This window comes from Phalacrocorax carbo, chromosome 24 (genome assembly GCF_963921805.1).
Source record: "Phalacrocorax carbo chromosome 24, bPhaCar2.1, whole genome shotgun sequence".
Lineage (NCBI taxonomy): Eukaryota > Metazoa > Chordata > Aves > Suliformes > Phalacrocoracidae > Phalacrocorax > Phalacrocorax carbo.
The window spans coordinates 7,897,471-7,914,236 of NC_087536.1; the positions used below are offsets into that span (position 1 = coordinate 7,897,471).

Consider the following 16,766-nt stretch of genomic DNA (forward strand, 5'->3'; position numbering starts at 1 on the left):
AAAAAAGCACAGCTTGGTGGAGCATAGCTTTTTTTCAATCTTGCTGAGAGACAAGACACACCAACATTACATTCCAACTGTGACCAATTTATTTCATTCTGATGTAAACCCAAATTTCCACTACAGCACAGAGACCACCTTTTATAAACGGTTGTGAAGTATAGGACATGCAGGATGCAATACACTAATGGGGAGAGGTGGAATTTTCTTCTGTTTTTAGGAATAGATTTAAAATATGGGAAACTGAAGCGAAATGTGGCACAAACATCATAACTTCCATGCATACCTTCAAGTATCTTCCTTCGTGCTGGCACTCTGTGGACTTCAGTGTTGGGTTAAAATGATTCTTTGGAAGAGTAGAAAGTTCACACCTCTTGAAATTTCAGAGTAATATTAAGGCCGAAACACACTGGGCACACCTCCTTTGCCTTCCAGAGCACCACCTGTTGTTTTACTTAAAGCTGCATTAAGCTTCCAGCTCAAATCCCAGCCCAACTTTGTGACCTCCAGCACTGAAATTCTTGCCATCAATCAACCCTGAGAGGGTCAGCTTCACACCTAGGAAAACAAGTAATGAGACCCTTTGTACACCACTATCCCCGTACAGTGCCCTCCCTCAAGTACCTGAGCCTCACTAATGTGTCTTAGTTGCTGTAGGAACTTCTATACGTACACATCCTTTACTTCCAGGAGCCTATGTAAGATTTCTAGCATATTTGTTTATCTGCTTGGTTCCAGAGATGATGACAGTAAGATAGCCCATAGTGTAGTACAAGTACTCTTTGCTGCTACCAGCTGAACTTACGTACCAGGTCGGAGGGCGTGAGTGTAACCAACTCCAATCAGACTGGCATTGTTCACTTTAGCCTACAGGAAACAAAGAAATCACAATACTTATATGCTCTGTGTATTCAGACAGCGGTGTCCCAGTGCCCTGAGAAGGTGCCTTATGCATTAACTCTTCAGCTACTTGTAGACTAACCTCTAGCAGCGGCCTATGCCAATCTTTCTTTTCCTTTTCTCCTCAAGAGTTTCCAGTTAAGCTGTAACAGGTTTAAGTAATAGGTCTAATCTCTCCCTCAAATTGAGACCCATTATGCTGACAAAAGGCCATGCTGTCCTTCACTGCCCCAGGCATTGTCTGTCTATAGCCTTTAAAGGGCTAGTTACAGCAGTCCCTTAATAGCTAATGCAGTCTGTCTTGTTCACAAATTACTTAGTAGTGATTTTTTTCAATAAGCAACAAATATATGAATATATGCAAACCCATTTTTGCATTATTAAGTTTTGAGCTGTTTGCAATAATATTTAACGTCTTTAATTTTGGCTAAATTGTCCTGGAGCTAGTTCTTGTTTTGAAGCATAACGACTGCTACTTCAGTGCTTAGCATCAGAATGGGCACAGTTACTTTTATTCAATCCTGCTTTGCCATGGAAATGTTTTGTCTCCTGAACCTCCCTCTCTCGCTATTGGGACTTTTTTTTTTTTGGCCCTAACATTTCTGCAAGAATTGGCAAGCATAAGTAATAACACTTACCTCAGGACCTCAGCTGACTTTCAAGGGTTAACCGATTGTCAGGAGAAGCCTGTAAGCTGAGCTGAACTTCCATGATTTTACTATAGTACAGTTTTATATTATGCATTAGATAAGAATTAAAGGGATGCTGCATCCTCTCATTACCTTTTGAAAATGCATTATACACGGGCTCCACGCACACTAGTCAGACTAGTGACTCTCCATGGAGAAATAAAGAAGGGCTTTAGATTTTTTTTTCATCGTTTCACAAATATGACCTGTGAGGTCCCAATTTAAAGTTGAGCCACAACAAAAGCCACAGTTTGACATCTACTGTACTCCCTCAGTAACCATTTGAAGCAACTACTTCACACCACAAATTTTCAGTAGTTAAGGGAGCGTGAAATATTCACTCCTGTTACAAAATTCTTACCACAATGGAAGTCTTCTCATCCAGTTGGTACTTAGCAGCAATACCAAAACGTGTGTTGTTACTGCCAGCAGTCCATGCAAGATTGACTGATGTCTCAACCTTATTATTAACCTTCTGATAAATAGACCCACCAAACTCGGTGCCATCGTTCCTGTTTGTAATAAATAGATGCAAGCCTGTCAAGCCTTGCCTTGTTTAGTAAACAGTAACTCTTTAGATTTACCCTTCCCCTCAATCACTTCATCATTATCTCTTAAAATGAACCGAGAGCTCCAATAGGTCCCTGGACCCATGCTCATCATCTTCCTAGCTGGAGCTGGCAGACTCCTGCTAGGATGGGTTTTTTACCCAAAACAAAAGTTTTGCTTGCAGACTGGAACAAGACTTTCCAACAGCTGAGCCTTATGGTTTGATGTTCTAACAAAAATAAAAAGAAAACCAACCCAGGTAACTTGCTTGTCTTAAGGTAAGAAAGCAAGCCTGCAATAACGCATAAAAAGGGACAAATCCAGGAGACTTAAGTCAGTATGGGAACCATGTTGTTGCATTGCAGTTGTTTAAATGCACCAGCTTCAAAGACACTCAGAGCATCTGAATGCCAAGAGCTAAACTGTGATGACAGCTGGCAACACCAGAGCACAATGCAACACACACCTCTCGCTGCCAGCTTGGGCACTTCTGAGCCAGAAGCTTTCTGTCTGGTGGGGAGGGGAGGAAGGTACAGTAGCTGAACTGAAGGCTCTTTTATCTAGTGCCAAAATAGAAGTTTACAGATTTTTAACTCCAAATTAACATTATAAAGTGCCTTTACACCACTCTCTTATATATACTAAAACCAAAACTACCCTGAAACAAGGTCTCAAAAGACAGCCAAGAGTTGGAAAGTTGCCTCTGCTTTAGTTGTACTGAAGATGAAAACACCGAATATAGATTATTTCAAAACAGCATCCCCTGCCATCCACCCACCTGTCATCTAACTCCACTAATGCTCACTATTCATCTAGTTTGGACCCTCTGATAATGCTTTTCTAGGCTCAGATAATACAATACTTACACATTAGTGTGCAGCTGAAAGTCTCCTGCCTTATATCCCAAGGCAAAGTTATTTTGTGAAAGCTTAGACTTGGCAGTGTCAAAAGCCATCTGGTAGCCAGCAAGCCAGCCTTCATAGCCCAACACTGCCCAGCCATAGATGGTTGGTCCAGAGAGATCAATGTCTATATTGCAGCCTAGATTTACATATTCTCTTTTGTAGGAGGTCTTCAACTTTCCACTCTTCTTCCTGCAGAGAGAAACATGGCATTTTATTCCTGGTAGCATACAAGTATGTATTATGTAGTTTTATTCAGGTATGTACGTCCCTTAAGGCCAGTTAATTAAATGACTGTAATGCCTACTCAAAGCCTAATATTTAACAGCTCCTAAAGAGGGCATGGGATAAGGGTATTACGTATATTTATGTGGTACCACTTTCTGCTCCACCATCTTAAACTCCTTAAAATCCTCAAGAAGCAAAACAGACAAAACCGTTTCTGCTTAATGCTCTAAAAAACATCAGGTCACAAATTTTGCTCTCCACAAGTGACTGCAATGCATTATGGCATCATCAGTTTCTTTCAAGAGCATCTATGACACCCGGCACCGATAGCTGGCCTTTCTGTCCTACAGGGACCTTTTGTCTGCTTGCTTTCCTTCATATACAGTGTTTGCTTTCCGTCCTTTTTCACTGCTGGATACCAGCCTTCTCTGTCAAAAATCAATTTCCTCATCCTCCAGACATCATCCACTTAGCCTTTTTCTGTCCCTCTGGAGAAGCCTCTTCCTCTCTCTCCAATGTGTCTTTGTGCTCATTTATTTTGCTAAAAAATTAAAACTTAACTGAGACAAAATTTTATCACCTCCTTAATCCTCTCTCCAACCTCCTGGCTCTCCCACTGAAGACAGAGAGGAACACCATGCTGCCTGTCACCCATATCCAGACCTGGGGTCTCATTTTTGACTTAGCTTCTAATTCCTTTCATCCAAGCAGTATTTCAAACTGATTTTTCTGATAGGCACTCCCCAACAATGAAGAAACACCAGTAATTATTTACAAAGCACTCTCAAGCTTTGTGCATTATCCAGACATAAACACCCCTCCTTTGTTCTACTGCCTACCAAAAATCAATACACAATAATTGAGGAGGACAAAAAAGTGCTATTCCACTGCCTTCTATAATACCTGTGTAGTTCTACCTCCTCATTCAGTTGTGCATAGACATCTGCCCAAAAGCATCAGGGAAGAAAAGTTGGTTTGTGTTTTTAAGGCACTGAGTTGACAGCAGTACGACTGTCAACACCACGACAAAGATGGTACAAGTTAAGTGGTCCATGTAAGGCCTAGTTGTTTAAGCGGAGCGTTACAAAAACGTTAATACCTACTGCAAAACAACAAATTTGCCAATGGCCAAAAAGCTGAAGAACCATTTTTAACAGATCCTGTCCTTCTGAGTCCTGTATTATCCATTGCCTTTAAAATATTCTACAGTGCCTGCAGAATATTCTACAGTAAATTTTGAGCATTTACACAATGACCAGAATAAGCATTTCAAATTCAAAGTTATGGAAAATTCTAGCAATCCTTAGATAAAGGCAACAGAAGATAATTACCCTGTGTTTGGTACAAATGTAGTGTCAAGAGCCACTTTCAATCCTTCAGCCAACTGCAAAAAAAACCAGAGATGTCTGCTCAGAACTCTGCTGAAACATGGTTTGCCACTACTAGAATGCTACTTCCTTTCTAAAGAGAAGACAAAACATGACCATAATGTCTCTGACATGTTTTGGAATGAAACCTGAAAATGCTGTATGATGAGGGATTAAAATTTGGACTTTTCCTCTTCACAATGAGGCCCTGTAATAGCACACGCTTTTTAGACATGTTATTACAGGAAAATTTCAAGTTTAGTATTGAAAAGAAAATTGATGAACTATGTTAAAAGAAAGAGAACTGTTCAGTTAATGTTTGCTTATTCCCTATGGTTCCAACAATCCATACGGTAGCTCAAGAATCTCAGAATCTACAACTATTCTTTTAAGACACAGTACTACTTGACGGGCCAAACCATGTACCTGCCTCAGGTTTCCCACCCTTGTTTTGAGCTGGACAGCGTTTTCCATTTTAAGGCACAGGTAAAAGTGCAAAACCGTAAATACAGAAGCTGATGGCCATACGTGGCGGAGGGCATCACAGAACTTTTACTGCCTTTGGCACCATTACCTTACATTGCAGGCATTAAGTGAGAAGCATGAAGCTATTACTTTGAAAAAGAACTGAGAGTGCTTGTATGCTAGCAACTCTTTGTGTAAGCAGCGCCAAGCTGCAAATGCTAATCCTTCTCTTCAATCTTACAAAATACATTCAATCTCAAGGCAGCCAAACTTAAGTGCTTATGTATTAGCGCATTTAAAACTACGGGACCCCTCTTTTGTTTTTCCTGCATGACTGCAGCAGTGACAGTTCTGCAAAGTTAGAGTGCATCTTTAAACAAAAACTATTTGGAATGGATAGTTGTGATATTCATTCAACCAGCTAGATAATTTTGCATGCCCGTAACTGAAGTAACTCTGTACCTTTAGATCATTGCTGTGGGAACTCTTGCGCGCACGCACACACGCCCCCATTCATGATGCTTTCAGTCTGTGCATTCTGCAAATATAAGTAACTTCTTTCTTTTTAGTACTCCAGATAGTTTTGCGCAACTTTCACTCTTCAGTGTTTTTTGCTGAACTTAATAGTTTCTCATACCAGTTGCAAAAACATTTTCAGAGTATCTACTTCCTCTTACCTGATCCTCCATGGAAACTTCTGTTCCCAATGTGTTATCTGTGTTCCACTTCTGGGTGAATGTAAGTCCATAGTCTTTGATCTTATATTTGGTCTCTAGACTGCCTGAGGCCTTGCCTGTGTCTGTATTGGAAGAACCAGCTGCAGTGAATTCCTGCCAAGAGCATAATATGAGTTTCAGCACACTGATATTTAATTACATTCAGCTTTTCCACTTGTCAAGTGCCAGCACTCACACTTGCGACCCTTAGGCCTTTTGACAGAACCCTCAAAATCCTCCTCCTCTTCCCTGTCCTCACCAAAAATTGTTCACTTTTGCATCACAAAATGCTAGTCCTTCTGGCATCTCTCTTCTGGGTATTTCTTTTATTGAGGTGTACTGATAGAGCCCTGGAACTTGCCTAGGTTGGAAAAAGTACTATTACACAAAGACCTGACATCTTCACTTACTTTTCATTTGCATCATGACTTGATTGCCTGCTCCCCTCCTCTAAATCTTACCACACTTTTTACCTAACTTATCCACCGATCTCCCTCACACCAAAAAAACCACATTTTTCCGCTGTCTTTTTTCTGCTCCAAGGTGGCGATCGTTATTTCAACATTCCACAACTTGCTCTGTACCTTCACATGGATCCATACCCAGATACAAAAAGATACTTGCTCGAGATACAAAGCTGATCATATCCTTGGGCTTTTCCTCACAATCTCCTCTAATTCCCTTTACCATCTTACCAGTACTGTCCCAATTGTGCATGAAATAGCACCCATTATAGTCCTTCTGGAAATCCGCTTTCCCTTAAGAAAAACAATCCTACATCCAACTTACACCGCTAGATGAATAGCAAAAAAAAAATAATTTATTTTTCTCTCATTTCTCCAAATACCTTGTGCGTTAATTCCTTTTCATTCTTTTTTCTTTTCCCCCCGTCAGCAGTGAAAGTGTCTTCTGGAGAATGGTTATTGATGCTTTTCACACCAACAACTGCACCCTAACATTCTTGTTTCCCCTATCCTTTATACTGTTGTCACTTAGACTCTTCATATGCCATGTTGATGACTTTAGCACCTTCTCCTTCAACCTAACTTCTCTGTCATTACCTCAGCCAGCAACTGCACTTTAGAAGCTAGGTCACCCCTTTGTAAGGCACCTTAAAATTGCAGACCTTTTCTCCTTCACAGAATCGGAAAATAACCTGACCTAGCAGCACCTTGACATCCCTCCATCAGGCTGCTCCTTCACTGACTAGTGTAATTGAGTCAACAACTTTGAATTTTGCATAATAAGTATCTTGTAACATGTTGTCCATTGCTGTTTGGCCAGTCCCCCACACATCAGAGCTTCCTGTTATTTAGGGGACTTGAAGTCTCAATAAATACCTCTCCTCCTGAAATAACTCAGAGGTAGCCTGCTCAGTGTTTCATGCACAACACAGTATAAAGCAATGAATATTTTTGCAGTAGTAAGCCTAAGGTGTACGAGCTAGGTTTTAAGAAGCATTTGAGAACTGATCTTATTTCAGTTGTCCTCATCTCTCAAATATTTTCCTTGTAGAAAGGTAATTAATCTGCCATTACATTTCCAAGTAATGGAAATGGCCTCTTTTGAAGTTTAAATATTGAAAGATACAGTGCTTAAGAGATGACAGTATCCACTGCCAACACATCCAAGCTTTGGAACCCTGACTTTCCAGATCAGTCTCATTCCAGGACAGTATTCTTGGATGCTCCGTATGTTACGTTCACAATTCTGGACTTTGCAGAGTGTGTACAAAGACTGTCTGTAAATGGTTTTGAAGTGCCAGGGAAGTACAGCCAGGTAACATTCCTTACACACCATGGGGGGGTGAAAACAAACAAAAAAAACCCCCACACTTACTCCGGCCAATGCACTACTACAACAGCACAACAGTTTTGTTACACATCTAGCCAGCTAACAGAAACACGTGATGCAAGTCAGGATGTGTTAGAATATCCTTTAAGACATAATTGCTACCCACTGCTCTAATGTCACTTCCACAAATTCAGTGTAAAGACATCTCAAACCTGCATCAGAATGCAGAAGTAACTTTCTTCTAGTCTTACGGCAGGTAACTGTTTAGAAAGGCTGGATTTGTTTCTCAGACCAAGCAGAGGAAAGATTGTAAAATGCTTTTCTCACAGCCAAAGGAAAAAAAAACCCTGTGCTGTCATATGATCAAAAGCCAAAGGATTTCACCAGGTGTTAGAACTGTATCTGCTTCTGGAAGCAGAAGGCACACAGTCAGCATCTGCTGCCATTAGTCTTTAACTGCCTAAACTAGAGACATCTCATCAAGCCATCTTGTGTAGAAGCATCTCTTGAATTTTTTTGTAGATAAAAATCAAACTCATTCTGGCTCCATGTCACACTCTAGTCAGAATCAGCAGTCAAGCTCAGCTTCTCGTTGACCTTCTAGTCTAGGTGCCTGGCACCTTCAGGAACACCATGTGCTTACTATACCAAACCATTTGCAATCTATGAAACAGTTATAACCAATAGGCACTATCATTGTTGTTTTCTAAGTCCACAGGAAAAACATCCAAAACATTTCTGTGTCATAACAATCAGAGGTACTATTAGTATCCAAGTACGAATTCAATCTCACATTTTGTTCCTAACCTCGTCTCCGTCCCCAAAACCCCATTTTGTTGCAGCAGAATGCTCATTAGAAACACTAACAAGCACAAAACCTGAAGCAACAGACAACTGTATTAGTACCATATCTATCTTCTTTTCCCTCCTGCTGTTTTTACAGTGTTCTTATTGCAGATTGTTGGACAAAGATTGCAAATGGCTTTACATACATGGATCATGCAGCAGGTTAAGAGCTAGGGACACAATCGGACTTCATGGCGTGGATGATAACAGGAGTAAAAACAATGAAAAGGTTTACGAATGACAGTATGCACCACAGAAAACCTCTCTAGACAAAGCAATAAAGAGCCAGCATGCCAAAACAGTCACTATTCTTACCAGCTGGATAAACATCCAACATGAAAGTTGCATGGAAAAGTAAAAGCCCATTTTAGTACTTAATGCGGTTGTTCATATTCCATCACATTCAGAAGACAACGTAATTAACCATTAGCATATTGTTTGAGAATCACAACTTCCAGCCTGGAAAACTATGCATATCATGATATGCATGTCAGTAACTGGTAGCAGTCATAGTATAGAGACCACATAGTTCCTCATGCCTCCACATTCCTGGTGCACAATGCAAGTAATCCATCAAAAGCTCAACCGAGACAGAATACAGTAATATAAAAGGGATGACTTACACCATTTGCATGCAAGAAGAATGCAAGAGGAGGAGGGAGCTAAGGCAAATATGAAATAGGCTGAAAAGCAGCACAGTTTATCAACCAGAACAGCAGCAAGCACATACAGACCTTAGACTTGGTGTAAGAATAAGCTTATCTAGTAAACAATATATGCCTGTGGTTAAAGCCAAAATTACAAAATCTATTCCTGGTTTTGCCAGCACCCTTGTGAAATCATGAGGAAGCTCCACTTCCCCATCATTAAAGTGGGGATCATAGTATTTTCTAGTTACCTGAAGTGCTTAATTAACATCTATAAAATGCTCTCAAGTTGTACATAAAGGGTACTGCAGGAGGACTATTCAGTTTTAATTAAGTCTTGCATTGTAAGCACAGTGGAGGTGACTGAAAATGAAGTTAAACCATGGCTCTTATTTGGCCCTTGGCCTTTTGGATAAAAAAACCCAGTCTGGACTCAAAATCCTATAAAAACCAACAACAGCAGAGAAACTCAGTTGCATTCATAAGCAGAAATGAGAGCTATTTAGGGTGGCCATGGGAACTGGGAGGAAAGCCACATGTCCACAACAAAATGTGGGAAAATTCTTGCACGCCGTGGGAAAATTCTTGCACGCCATGGGAAAAGTAGTACTGCTACATCAGTTCCACACATCATTATAGAAATACCTCAGTCACCTACAGGTTTCAAAATGAGAACAGAGAAGCAACACCTGCTAGCAAGTTATTACCACCAAGCAGCTCAGGAATTTGTCCTGGAAACTGTCCAATGCTAGTGATGGTGAAAGCCCCCAGTACTTACCACCCCAGTGGAAGACTTGGTCTTCAACTCTAGCTTGACCATTCCAAATCCTGAAAATAAAAGAGTACACAGTATCTGCTCCACTGCAATATACAGTTATTGATCTTACTGGGGAATGCCTGAAGGAATTTTGACAATTCAAAGTGGGTGGCCTCATAATTTATAGTCATAACAGTCACCCATCATCAAGTATCTCCACCTTCCGTAGCTACCTGCAGCCTGGGACCAATCAAGAGTTACCATTTCTTCTGATTTACTCAATTTACTTGTATATATCTGATTGCAGGGCAGGAATTTTTCTTCTTCCCTTCTCTGAGAAAAATGTGTTTCAACTTACTTCGACCACTGCCATATACAGAGATACTACTGTGTTCTTTTTCTTTCTAATCTGCTATGAATCTAGGCAAATACCTGACCCTTGCACAGAGCAGAAAAGCCTGAAACAACTGCCGCTAAAGCAGGGAACTTGAGTCGAGCTTTAGCAAAGCCTGAACTCCAGGGTAGTAGACCCAGACCAGAGTTCTTTTTCATTTTATAGAACATAATGGATTTGGGATACAAATGCAATCTTTACTACACACTCAGAAAACCAGATAAAAAACTTCAACACTTTTAGTACTGCTCCCAGAAAAAGGGAATAATATCAGAATATCTCCATTGAAATTCTTTGAAGTGGAATGCAAATATTGTGAAATTATGTCCACTGTAGCTATGACAATAGGCTAGCCTGATTAACATAAAGATCATTCTACCTCAGGAACCCGTTTGTTGCCACATATGGTCTCCTATGTCAATCTACACGAGTTTGACTGACTTAATGCCTCTAAATACAAAAATCGGAAAGTAAAAAAACCCAAACCCAACCATTCTTCAGAGACTGTTCTGGAGTGCATTTTAAGGTCAAACTCATAGCTTTCCCCTCTAACTCTTTGCCTACTGCAACATCTTCACAATACACATCTGAAGTTCAAATTCAGAAGGGGCTAGATGCTCCAGGCCTCTGCTGAATTCCTACCACAGGGCATTTAGGGGATCTCTGCGGTACTAATGTTTTTTTTGTCATTTTCAAGGCACCTAAGAAAAAATACAAAAGGTTATTGAACCACATTCCTGTTACTTACCATATCCCTTGTTGAATACATCCCTGGCAGACTTTCCCAAGTCAATGTATGATGGTGGGACAGCCATTGGATCTGAAACATATTGGAAGCTGTAAGAATATCTTAGGTTTAACAGCATAAAATCTAAACTATATTCAAAGCATTTATAGATGTCTGCCACTAGTACTGTCTGCGTACTTCACCAGTATGGAACTGCATGACCTTTGAAGAACATTCATCAAAGTCATCCTTGCATCACTGTTGCTTGGTCAGAAACAAAGAAACTTCAATTCAAAAAAGTTAGGAGAGCCAATCCTTTATTCAGAATCACTAAACACTAGGAACAGTATCACATTCAACTACATATGTAGGCCTCACATTCTTACATTGCAAAAATTGCTCACAGGAGCTTATTGCTGTTCCAATAAGGAGCAAACATTGCTTTCATCACAGGACCCTTTCAGAAAAGAACCCAAAGTGGCAAAGCCACATCAGCACTGAACAATCCCAAAGGAAAAGATACCGGACTTCCGTGGGCACTTGTGACTTGTTAGAAAGTTTTTTCAGAGATCTGTAAAATATAAGAGATCTCTGTACACTGTCCAGTATCCACCAGGGAGTATTTCTGCATTGTGTATGGACAGCAGCAGAACCTACATTTTCTAATACAGGTAACTGTTGCAACGACTTTGGAGGACAAAACGCAACAGGACAGGCATGTGATATTACAGCTTGCATGACATATTTAATGTTAGTTACCACAATTTAGGGATTATGCATCAGAAAATCCACATTAAAAGAAGCAGGAAGACTCTTCCCCAGTGGAAAATTAGTCTTCCCCTTCTAGACTAAGTGTGCATGAATGCAAAGGCACAACTGCTCCAGAAAAGAAAAGCTACCAATGATGATGCTTCTGTTTGATTTTAAGGGTAACTGCCACTTAATCCTTTGTACAGATGATACATTTATTGCTACTCTTCTCTGCAACACCTGACACCAGAAATCCCTGATCCCCCATTGTTACTTATACCATACATAAAGACTAATCTAAAAAGTAATAACGCAAGCAAAACATGTAAAATCATAGAATCGTTAAGGTTGGAAAAGACCTCTAAGATCATCAAGTCCAACTGCCAACCCAACACCATTATGCCTCCTAAACCATGTCCTGAAGTGCAGCTTGATGCAACTTGAGGCCATAAAGACTAGTGACAGGACGAGAGGAAATGGCCTCCAGCTGCATCAGGGGAGGTTTAGATTGGATATTAGGAAAAATTTCTTCACTGCAAGAGTGGTCAGGCACTGGAACAGGCTGCCCAGAGAGCTGGGGGAGTCACCGTCCCTGGGGGTGTTCAAAACACATGTAGATGTCACACTTTGGGACATGGTTTAGGAGGCATGATGGTGTTGGCTTGATGGTTGGACTTGATGATCTTAGAGGTCTTTTCCAACCTTAATGATTTTATGATAGTTACTTAGCAGAAGAGACCAACCCCCCCCTCACTCCAGCCCCTCTCAGGCAGCTGCAGAGAGCGAGAAGGGCTCCCCTCAGCCCCCCCTTCTCCAGGCTAAACCCCCCAGCCCCCTCAGCCGCCCCCCAGCACACTTGTGCTCCAGACCCTGCCCCAGCCCCGCTGCCCTTCTCTGGACACGCTCCAGCCCCTCAAGGCCCTTCTTGTCCCGAGGGGCCCAAACCTGAGCCCAGCATTCGAGGTGGGGCCTCACCAGTGCCGAGCACAGGGGCCCCATCCCTGCCCTGCTCCTGCTGGCCACACCAGTGCTGACACAAGCCCGGGGGCTGGTGGCCTCCTTGGCCACCCGGGCACTGCTGGCTCATGCCCAGCCGGCTGTCAGCCAGCACCCCCAGGGCCTTCTCCGCCGGGCACTTCCCAGCCCCTCTGCCCCAGGCCTGGAGCGTTGCCTGGGGCTGGTGTGACCCAAGGGCAGGACTCGGCACTTGGCCTAAAGTCATCACTAATCTCGCTAAACTAAAAGATTTAGGACTAAATCCCTAAATGCGTCACTTCTCTTCCACCATTTTAGTTGCTTACCGGTGTACTCAGTTCCTCTGTCACAAACGCAACAGTATCTCTATTAAGCAATTAAGTCCTGTTTTCAGACAGCTAGCCCTTTCCTACAATGAAGCACTCGGGCAACTTATACCCCTTAGCAGACAAATGCTCTATGGCCAGTGTCTTAATAACTAACCTGCACTACGGATCTATCAATACATGGACTTGACCCTTATGGGTCCCTTCCAACTTGAGATATTCTGCGGTTCTATGAATATATACCTGTGGGGTTAGAGGATCTAAAATACACGACTGCAGGTTCCTTAGCTGAAGATTAGTACACAAAACAGGTATTTCTCAAAATTAGTATGTAAAAAGGCCTTTTTATCTGTCAAACATGGAGGGAAAATTAGTGAATCACTAAACTGACAAAAGAGAAACAGAACATGTATTTTTATGACAGCATAGTTGAAAATATTACAATAGTTTTAGCAATACAACTATGGAGCATATTTTTCTTTAAAACGTTGGTTTTTCACACAAATCTCTCAATTCAGAAGTTTGAACTCATATTTTAAATTTTGGTTTGGGGGATTTTTGGTTTTGGTGTGCTTTTTTTGTGTTTTTGTTGGTTTGTATTGTTTTTTAACAGGTTTATCAGAATAGTTCAACCCACTGATTTCAAAAGCTTAGTAACTCAAGTTTTTGGACCAAGGCTGATGCCTGGACATTTTAACATGGTGATACTCTACACATGCAGTAACTGCCTAACCTTGAACTTTGAACATTTTTTTCCAGCAAAAAACAATATGAAACATAACTCCTCGCATAAGAATTCACAACACACAAGCAGATTTAAAAAAAAAATGCTCTTTAGTCACAGCTGGCTTTCAGGGACCTGTCCAGCTGTTGCAAACATGACAGGAACACTCCATAACCATGTGGATTTGTAGCTGACCTCCAAACCACATAACCTATTTTCAGTTAGAAGTTTGACAACAACCAGCAGTAAGCCACAACACATTCTGGGAATTGGGACTGACCTATTCAGAGCTTAGAAGACATCAGTCTAACTTCCAAATTACTTGGAGATGTTATATCGAACAAAAGCAAGAGCTTAAATAACAACCCCCCCACCCCAGTTTCTGAAAACATGCCACAGCTGGCTTTCATGCTTTGCTGGCTGTTTTCCTCAGAGAGGGGCACGGGCTTTAGAAAGACAAATGACAGCGGAGCTGACCACCAAGTAGTCCTGAGGCTCTCCTCACCAGCTTCACTGAAAACACTTCAAGTAAAGGAGGACTTTACCATCCTGCTCTGCACGTTCTCAACCTAGATCTCACCCTTTTGGCTGATGCCCTGTTCTGTTTACACATCATTTTCATAAGGCTGTTGAGACATCTTGGATATTGTGAGCCAATTTACTCTCCTAATGTCTCCTCCCTTTACACTATACAGCCATATTTTCTGTATTCTACATGTTTTATTGTATATGTTAAATATTATGCAAGTATTTAATCAGTATTAAAAAAAATATTCTTCAGGTTAGCTCATGCTGAAATACAGAAATTCTTTGTTAATAACAAGCAGCTCTGCTTGCAGGCCAGAACTGTTCAGAGGAACTGAGCTCACGCAGCTATTACCACTAAATTTGAATCGGTCTCCATCAAGCAGATGCGATGACAACAGCTGACAAAATACAACGTAAAGCGGGGAAGGGAATATTGAGCCAGAGATCTAGAATTAAGCCACGGTGCTCGTTTTTAGCACCTCGTTTTTAAACAAAGCCTCCTTAATCTTGTGCTTTGCCTTTCCCTCCCACAACACCGCAATCGGTACACCGCCACGGGAGAACATATATCGAGGAATAAAAGGTCGGGGACACCTGACGCTCAACGACGTCACCCTCAGATTCAGCACCACCGCAAGCCACCGCACGCGCCTGAGCTGCAACGCACACCACCACATCGGGAGTTTCGATGAAGAAAGAAACGTCAGAATGCCCCCACCGGCCCGCCGAACGCACGCAAGAAAAGCGACGTACACAGGGCCGAAGGAGGAGAGCTGCCGTGCGCGGGGCCGGGCCCCGGCGGGCCCCGCCGCGCACCATGAGCCGCGCGGGGCGGCCTGGGCGGCCACCAGCGCCACGGCACAGCGCTCACGACGGGAGCGGCGCGGCCGCCGCCGGCGGCTCCTCCTTCTCCTCCTCCCCGGCTGTTACTGAGGCGCGTTGCGCAACGGATAACGGAGCGCGGCCCGCCGGACCTCCCCGGGTTCCCCCTGTCCAGGCGGCCGAGCCTCGGGAACGCTCGGTCGCTGCGGACCCCGCAGGCTCGTGCTTTCCGGCCGAGAAACCAAAGCGGCCGGCAAGACGCTCGGCCGCCCACCGAGCGAGAGCCGGCCCGCTCCCCGGGGCCATCGCCTCAGCCGCACGCGGCCGGGTCGCCAGCCCCGAGGAGGCGGAAGCGCCGGCCGGAGCGAGCGCCCGGCCCCCTCCCTACCCGGGGCTCTGGCCCAGCCCCGCCGCAGCAAGGCGACCCGAGGGACGTCCGCCTCAGCTCCGACGACGCCAGCGGGCTCCGCCCGAACAGCGCCGCGGGCCCCGGTGGGTCCAGTCCCGTCCCGCCCCGGTCCGGGCCCCGCCGCTACCTGCCGGCCGCGCTGCCTCCAGATGCAGGTCTCAGCGCCCCAAAGCCCGCATGCGCCGCGCCGGCGCCGCGCATGCGCATCAGCGGGCCTCCCCGTGCATCGGCCCCTCCTGTCAGGGCGGGAGCCGCCCCCGCGGGGCCGCCCGGGGAGGGACTCCGTGCCGCCGCTCCGCACCACGCACCCTCGCGGGAGCGGGCCGGGCCGCTGTACCCCTCTGTAGGAGGGCTTCTCAGCGCCAGGCCCCGCCGCTGGTGCAGGAGACGGCGGCGAAGCGGCCCGAGCCGACGCGGGACTAGGCGGCCAGCAGGCGGTGGTAACGCCCGCTCGAGAGACGGAAGAGCAGCCTGGTATGAACGGCCCCGGGTGCCAGGACGGCCTCTCTTCACCCAGCCCGGCACGCAGTCGGTGCGAGACTACAGCGGGTGCTACAGCTCCTCTCACCCCCCTCAGCTCCCTTACCAGCCAGCTCCTCCGTCGCCGCCAGCCCTCTTTCGAACTCAGCCTTATCTTCCCTGAGGCTAAGGAAGGAGCCAGGCATACCCAGTCTCGGTCTAAGACCTTGCAACTGGGACAAGAGGGAAGACTGACAGCCTGTATCATTCCCCATCCCCAAAAGCTAGCCTGCGTTAGGGTTATGTACGCCTAAGGTTACGTACGCACAAACAACAGTATCTGCCCACTTACATAAGTTCACTATGATAAGCACAAGGTTGGCAGCTATTGCCTCCTGTGATCACCAGGTACCTTGCAGTCCCACACTGCAGGAGGAGGAGGGCAAGAACTGTAGGCCAGCCGAAGAATAACGGCCAGTTAACCAGGGAGGGCAGTGGGGAGAGACACACATTTATATTTATATATCTCAAGAAAAACAATACGAGCAAGCCATTTTTCTCACACCTACTAGAATTCACTGTTACAGAAAGAGACTGCAAGGCCAGCAAATTCTGCCTCAAGTCCCAAGACAAAGCAGTGTTCTAGGCTACCTGTTGAGGATGATGGAGAATGCATCAGTGTAATGCCATGTGCCACCCGCGAAACATTTGTAAACACGGTAAGCTTGTGTTACTGCTTTTTGATGCTCTTAAAATTACAGCTGGAAAAAAACCAAACAGGATTACACATGA

General features: G+C 44.0%; 1 protein-coding gene across 1 annotated transcript; it reads right to left on the reverse strand.

The window, feature by feature from the left end:
* Positions 1-66: 66 nt before the first annotated feature.
* VDAC3 (voltage dependent anion channel 3) lies at positions 67-15,746 on the reverse strand. Its single transcript, XM_064472706.1, has 9 exons — positions 15,643-15,746; positions 11,003-11,074; positions 9,882-9,931; positions 5,778-5,930; positions 4,600-4,652; positions 3,005-3,232; positions 1,951-2,101; positions 810-867; positions 67-558 (listed from the first exon to the last, which is right to left on the reverse strand). The coding sequence occupies exons 2-9, from the start codon at positions 11,067-11,069 to the stop codon at positions 467-469; spliced, it is 852 nt and encodes a 283-aa protein (XP_064328776.1). The 5' UTR covers positions 11,070-11,074; positions 15,643-15,746; the 3' UTR covers positions 67-466.
* Positions 15,747-16,766: the final 1,020 nt, after the last annotated feature.

What these genes read in the sequence shown, in the direction of transcription:
- VDAC3 (XM_064472706.1), bottom strand. Translation starts at nt 11,069, where the DNA reads ATGGCTGTCCCACCATCATACATTGACTTGGGAAAGTCTGCCAGGGAT. An exon ending in TGTATTCAACAAGGGATATG is followed by an intron (nt 9,932 to 11,002) that starts GTAAGTAACAGG and finishes TTTTATTTTCAG; the next exon opens with GATTTGGAATGGTCAAGCTA. An exon ending in CCAAGTCTTCCACTGGGGTG is followed by an intron (nt 5,931 to 9,881) that starts GTAAGTACTGGG and finishes TGCTCTTGGCAG; the next exon opens with GAATTCACTGCAGCTGGTTC.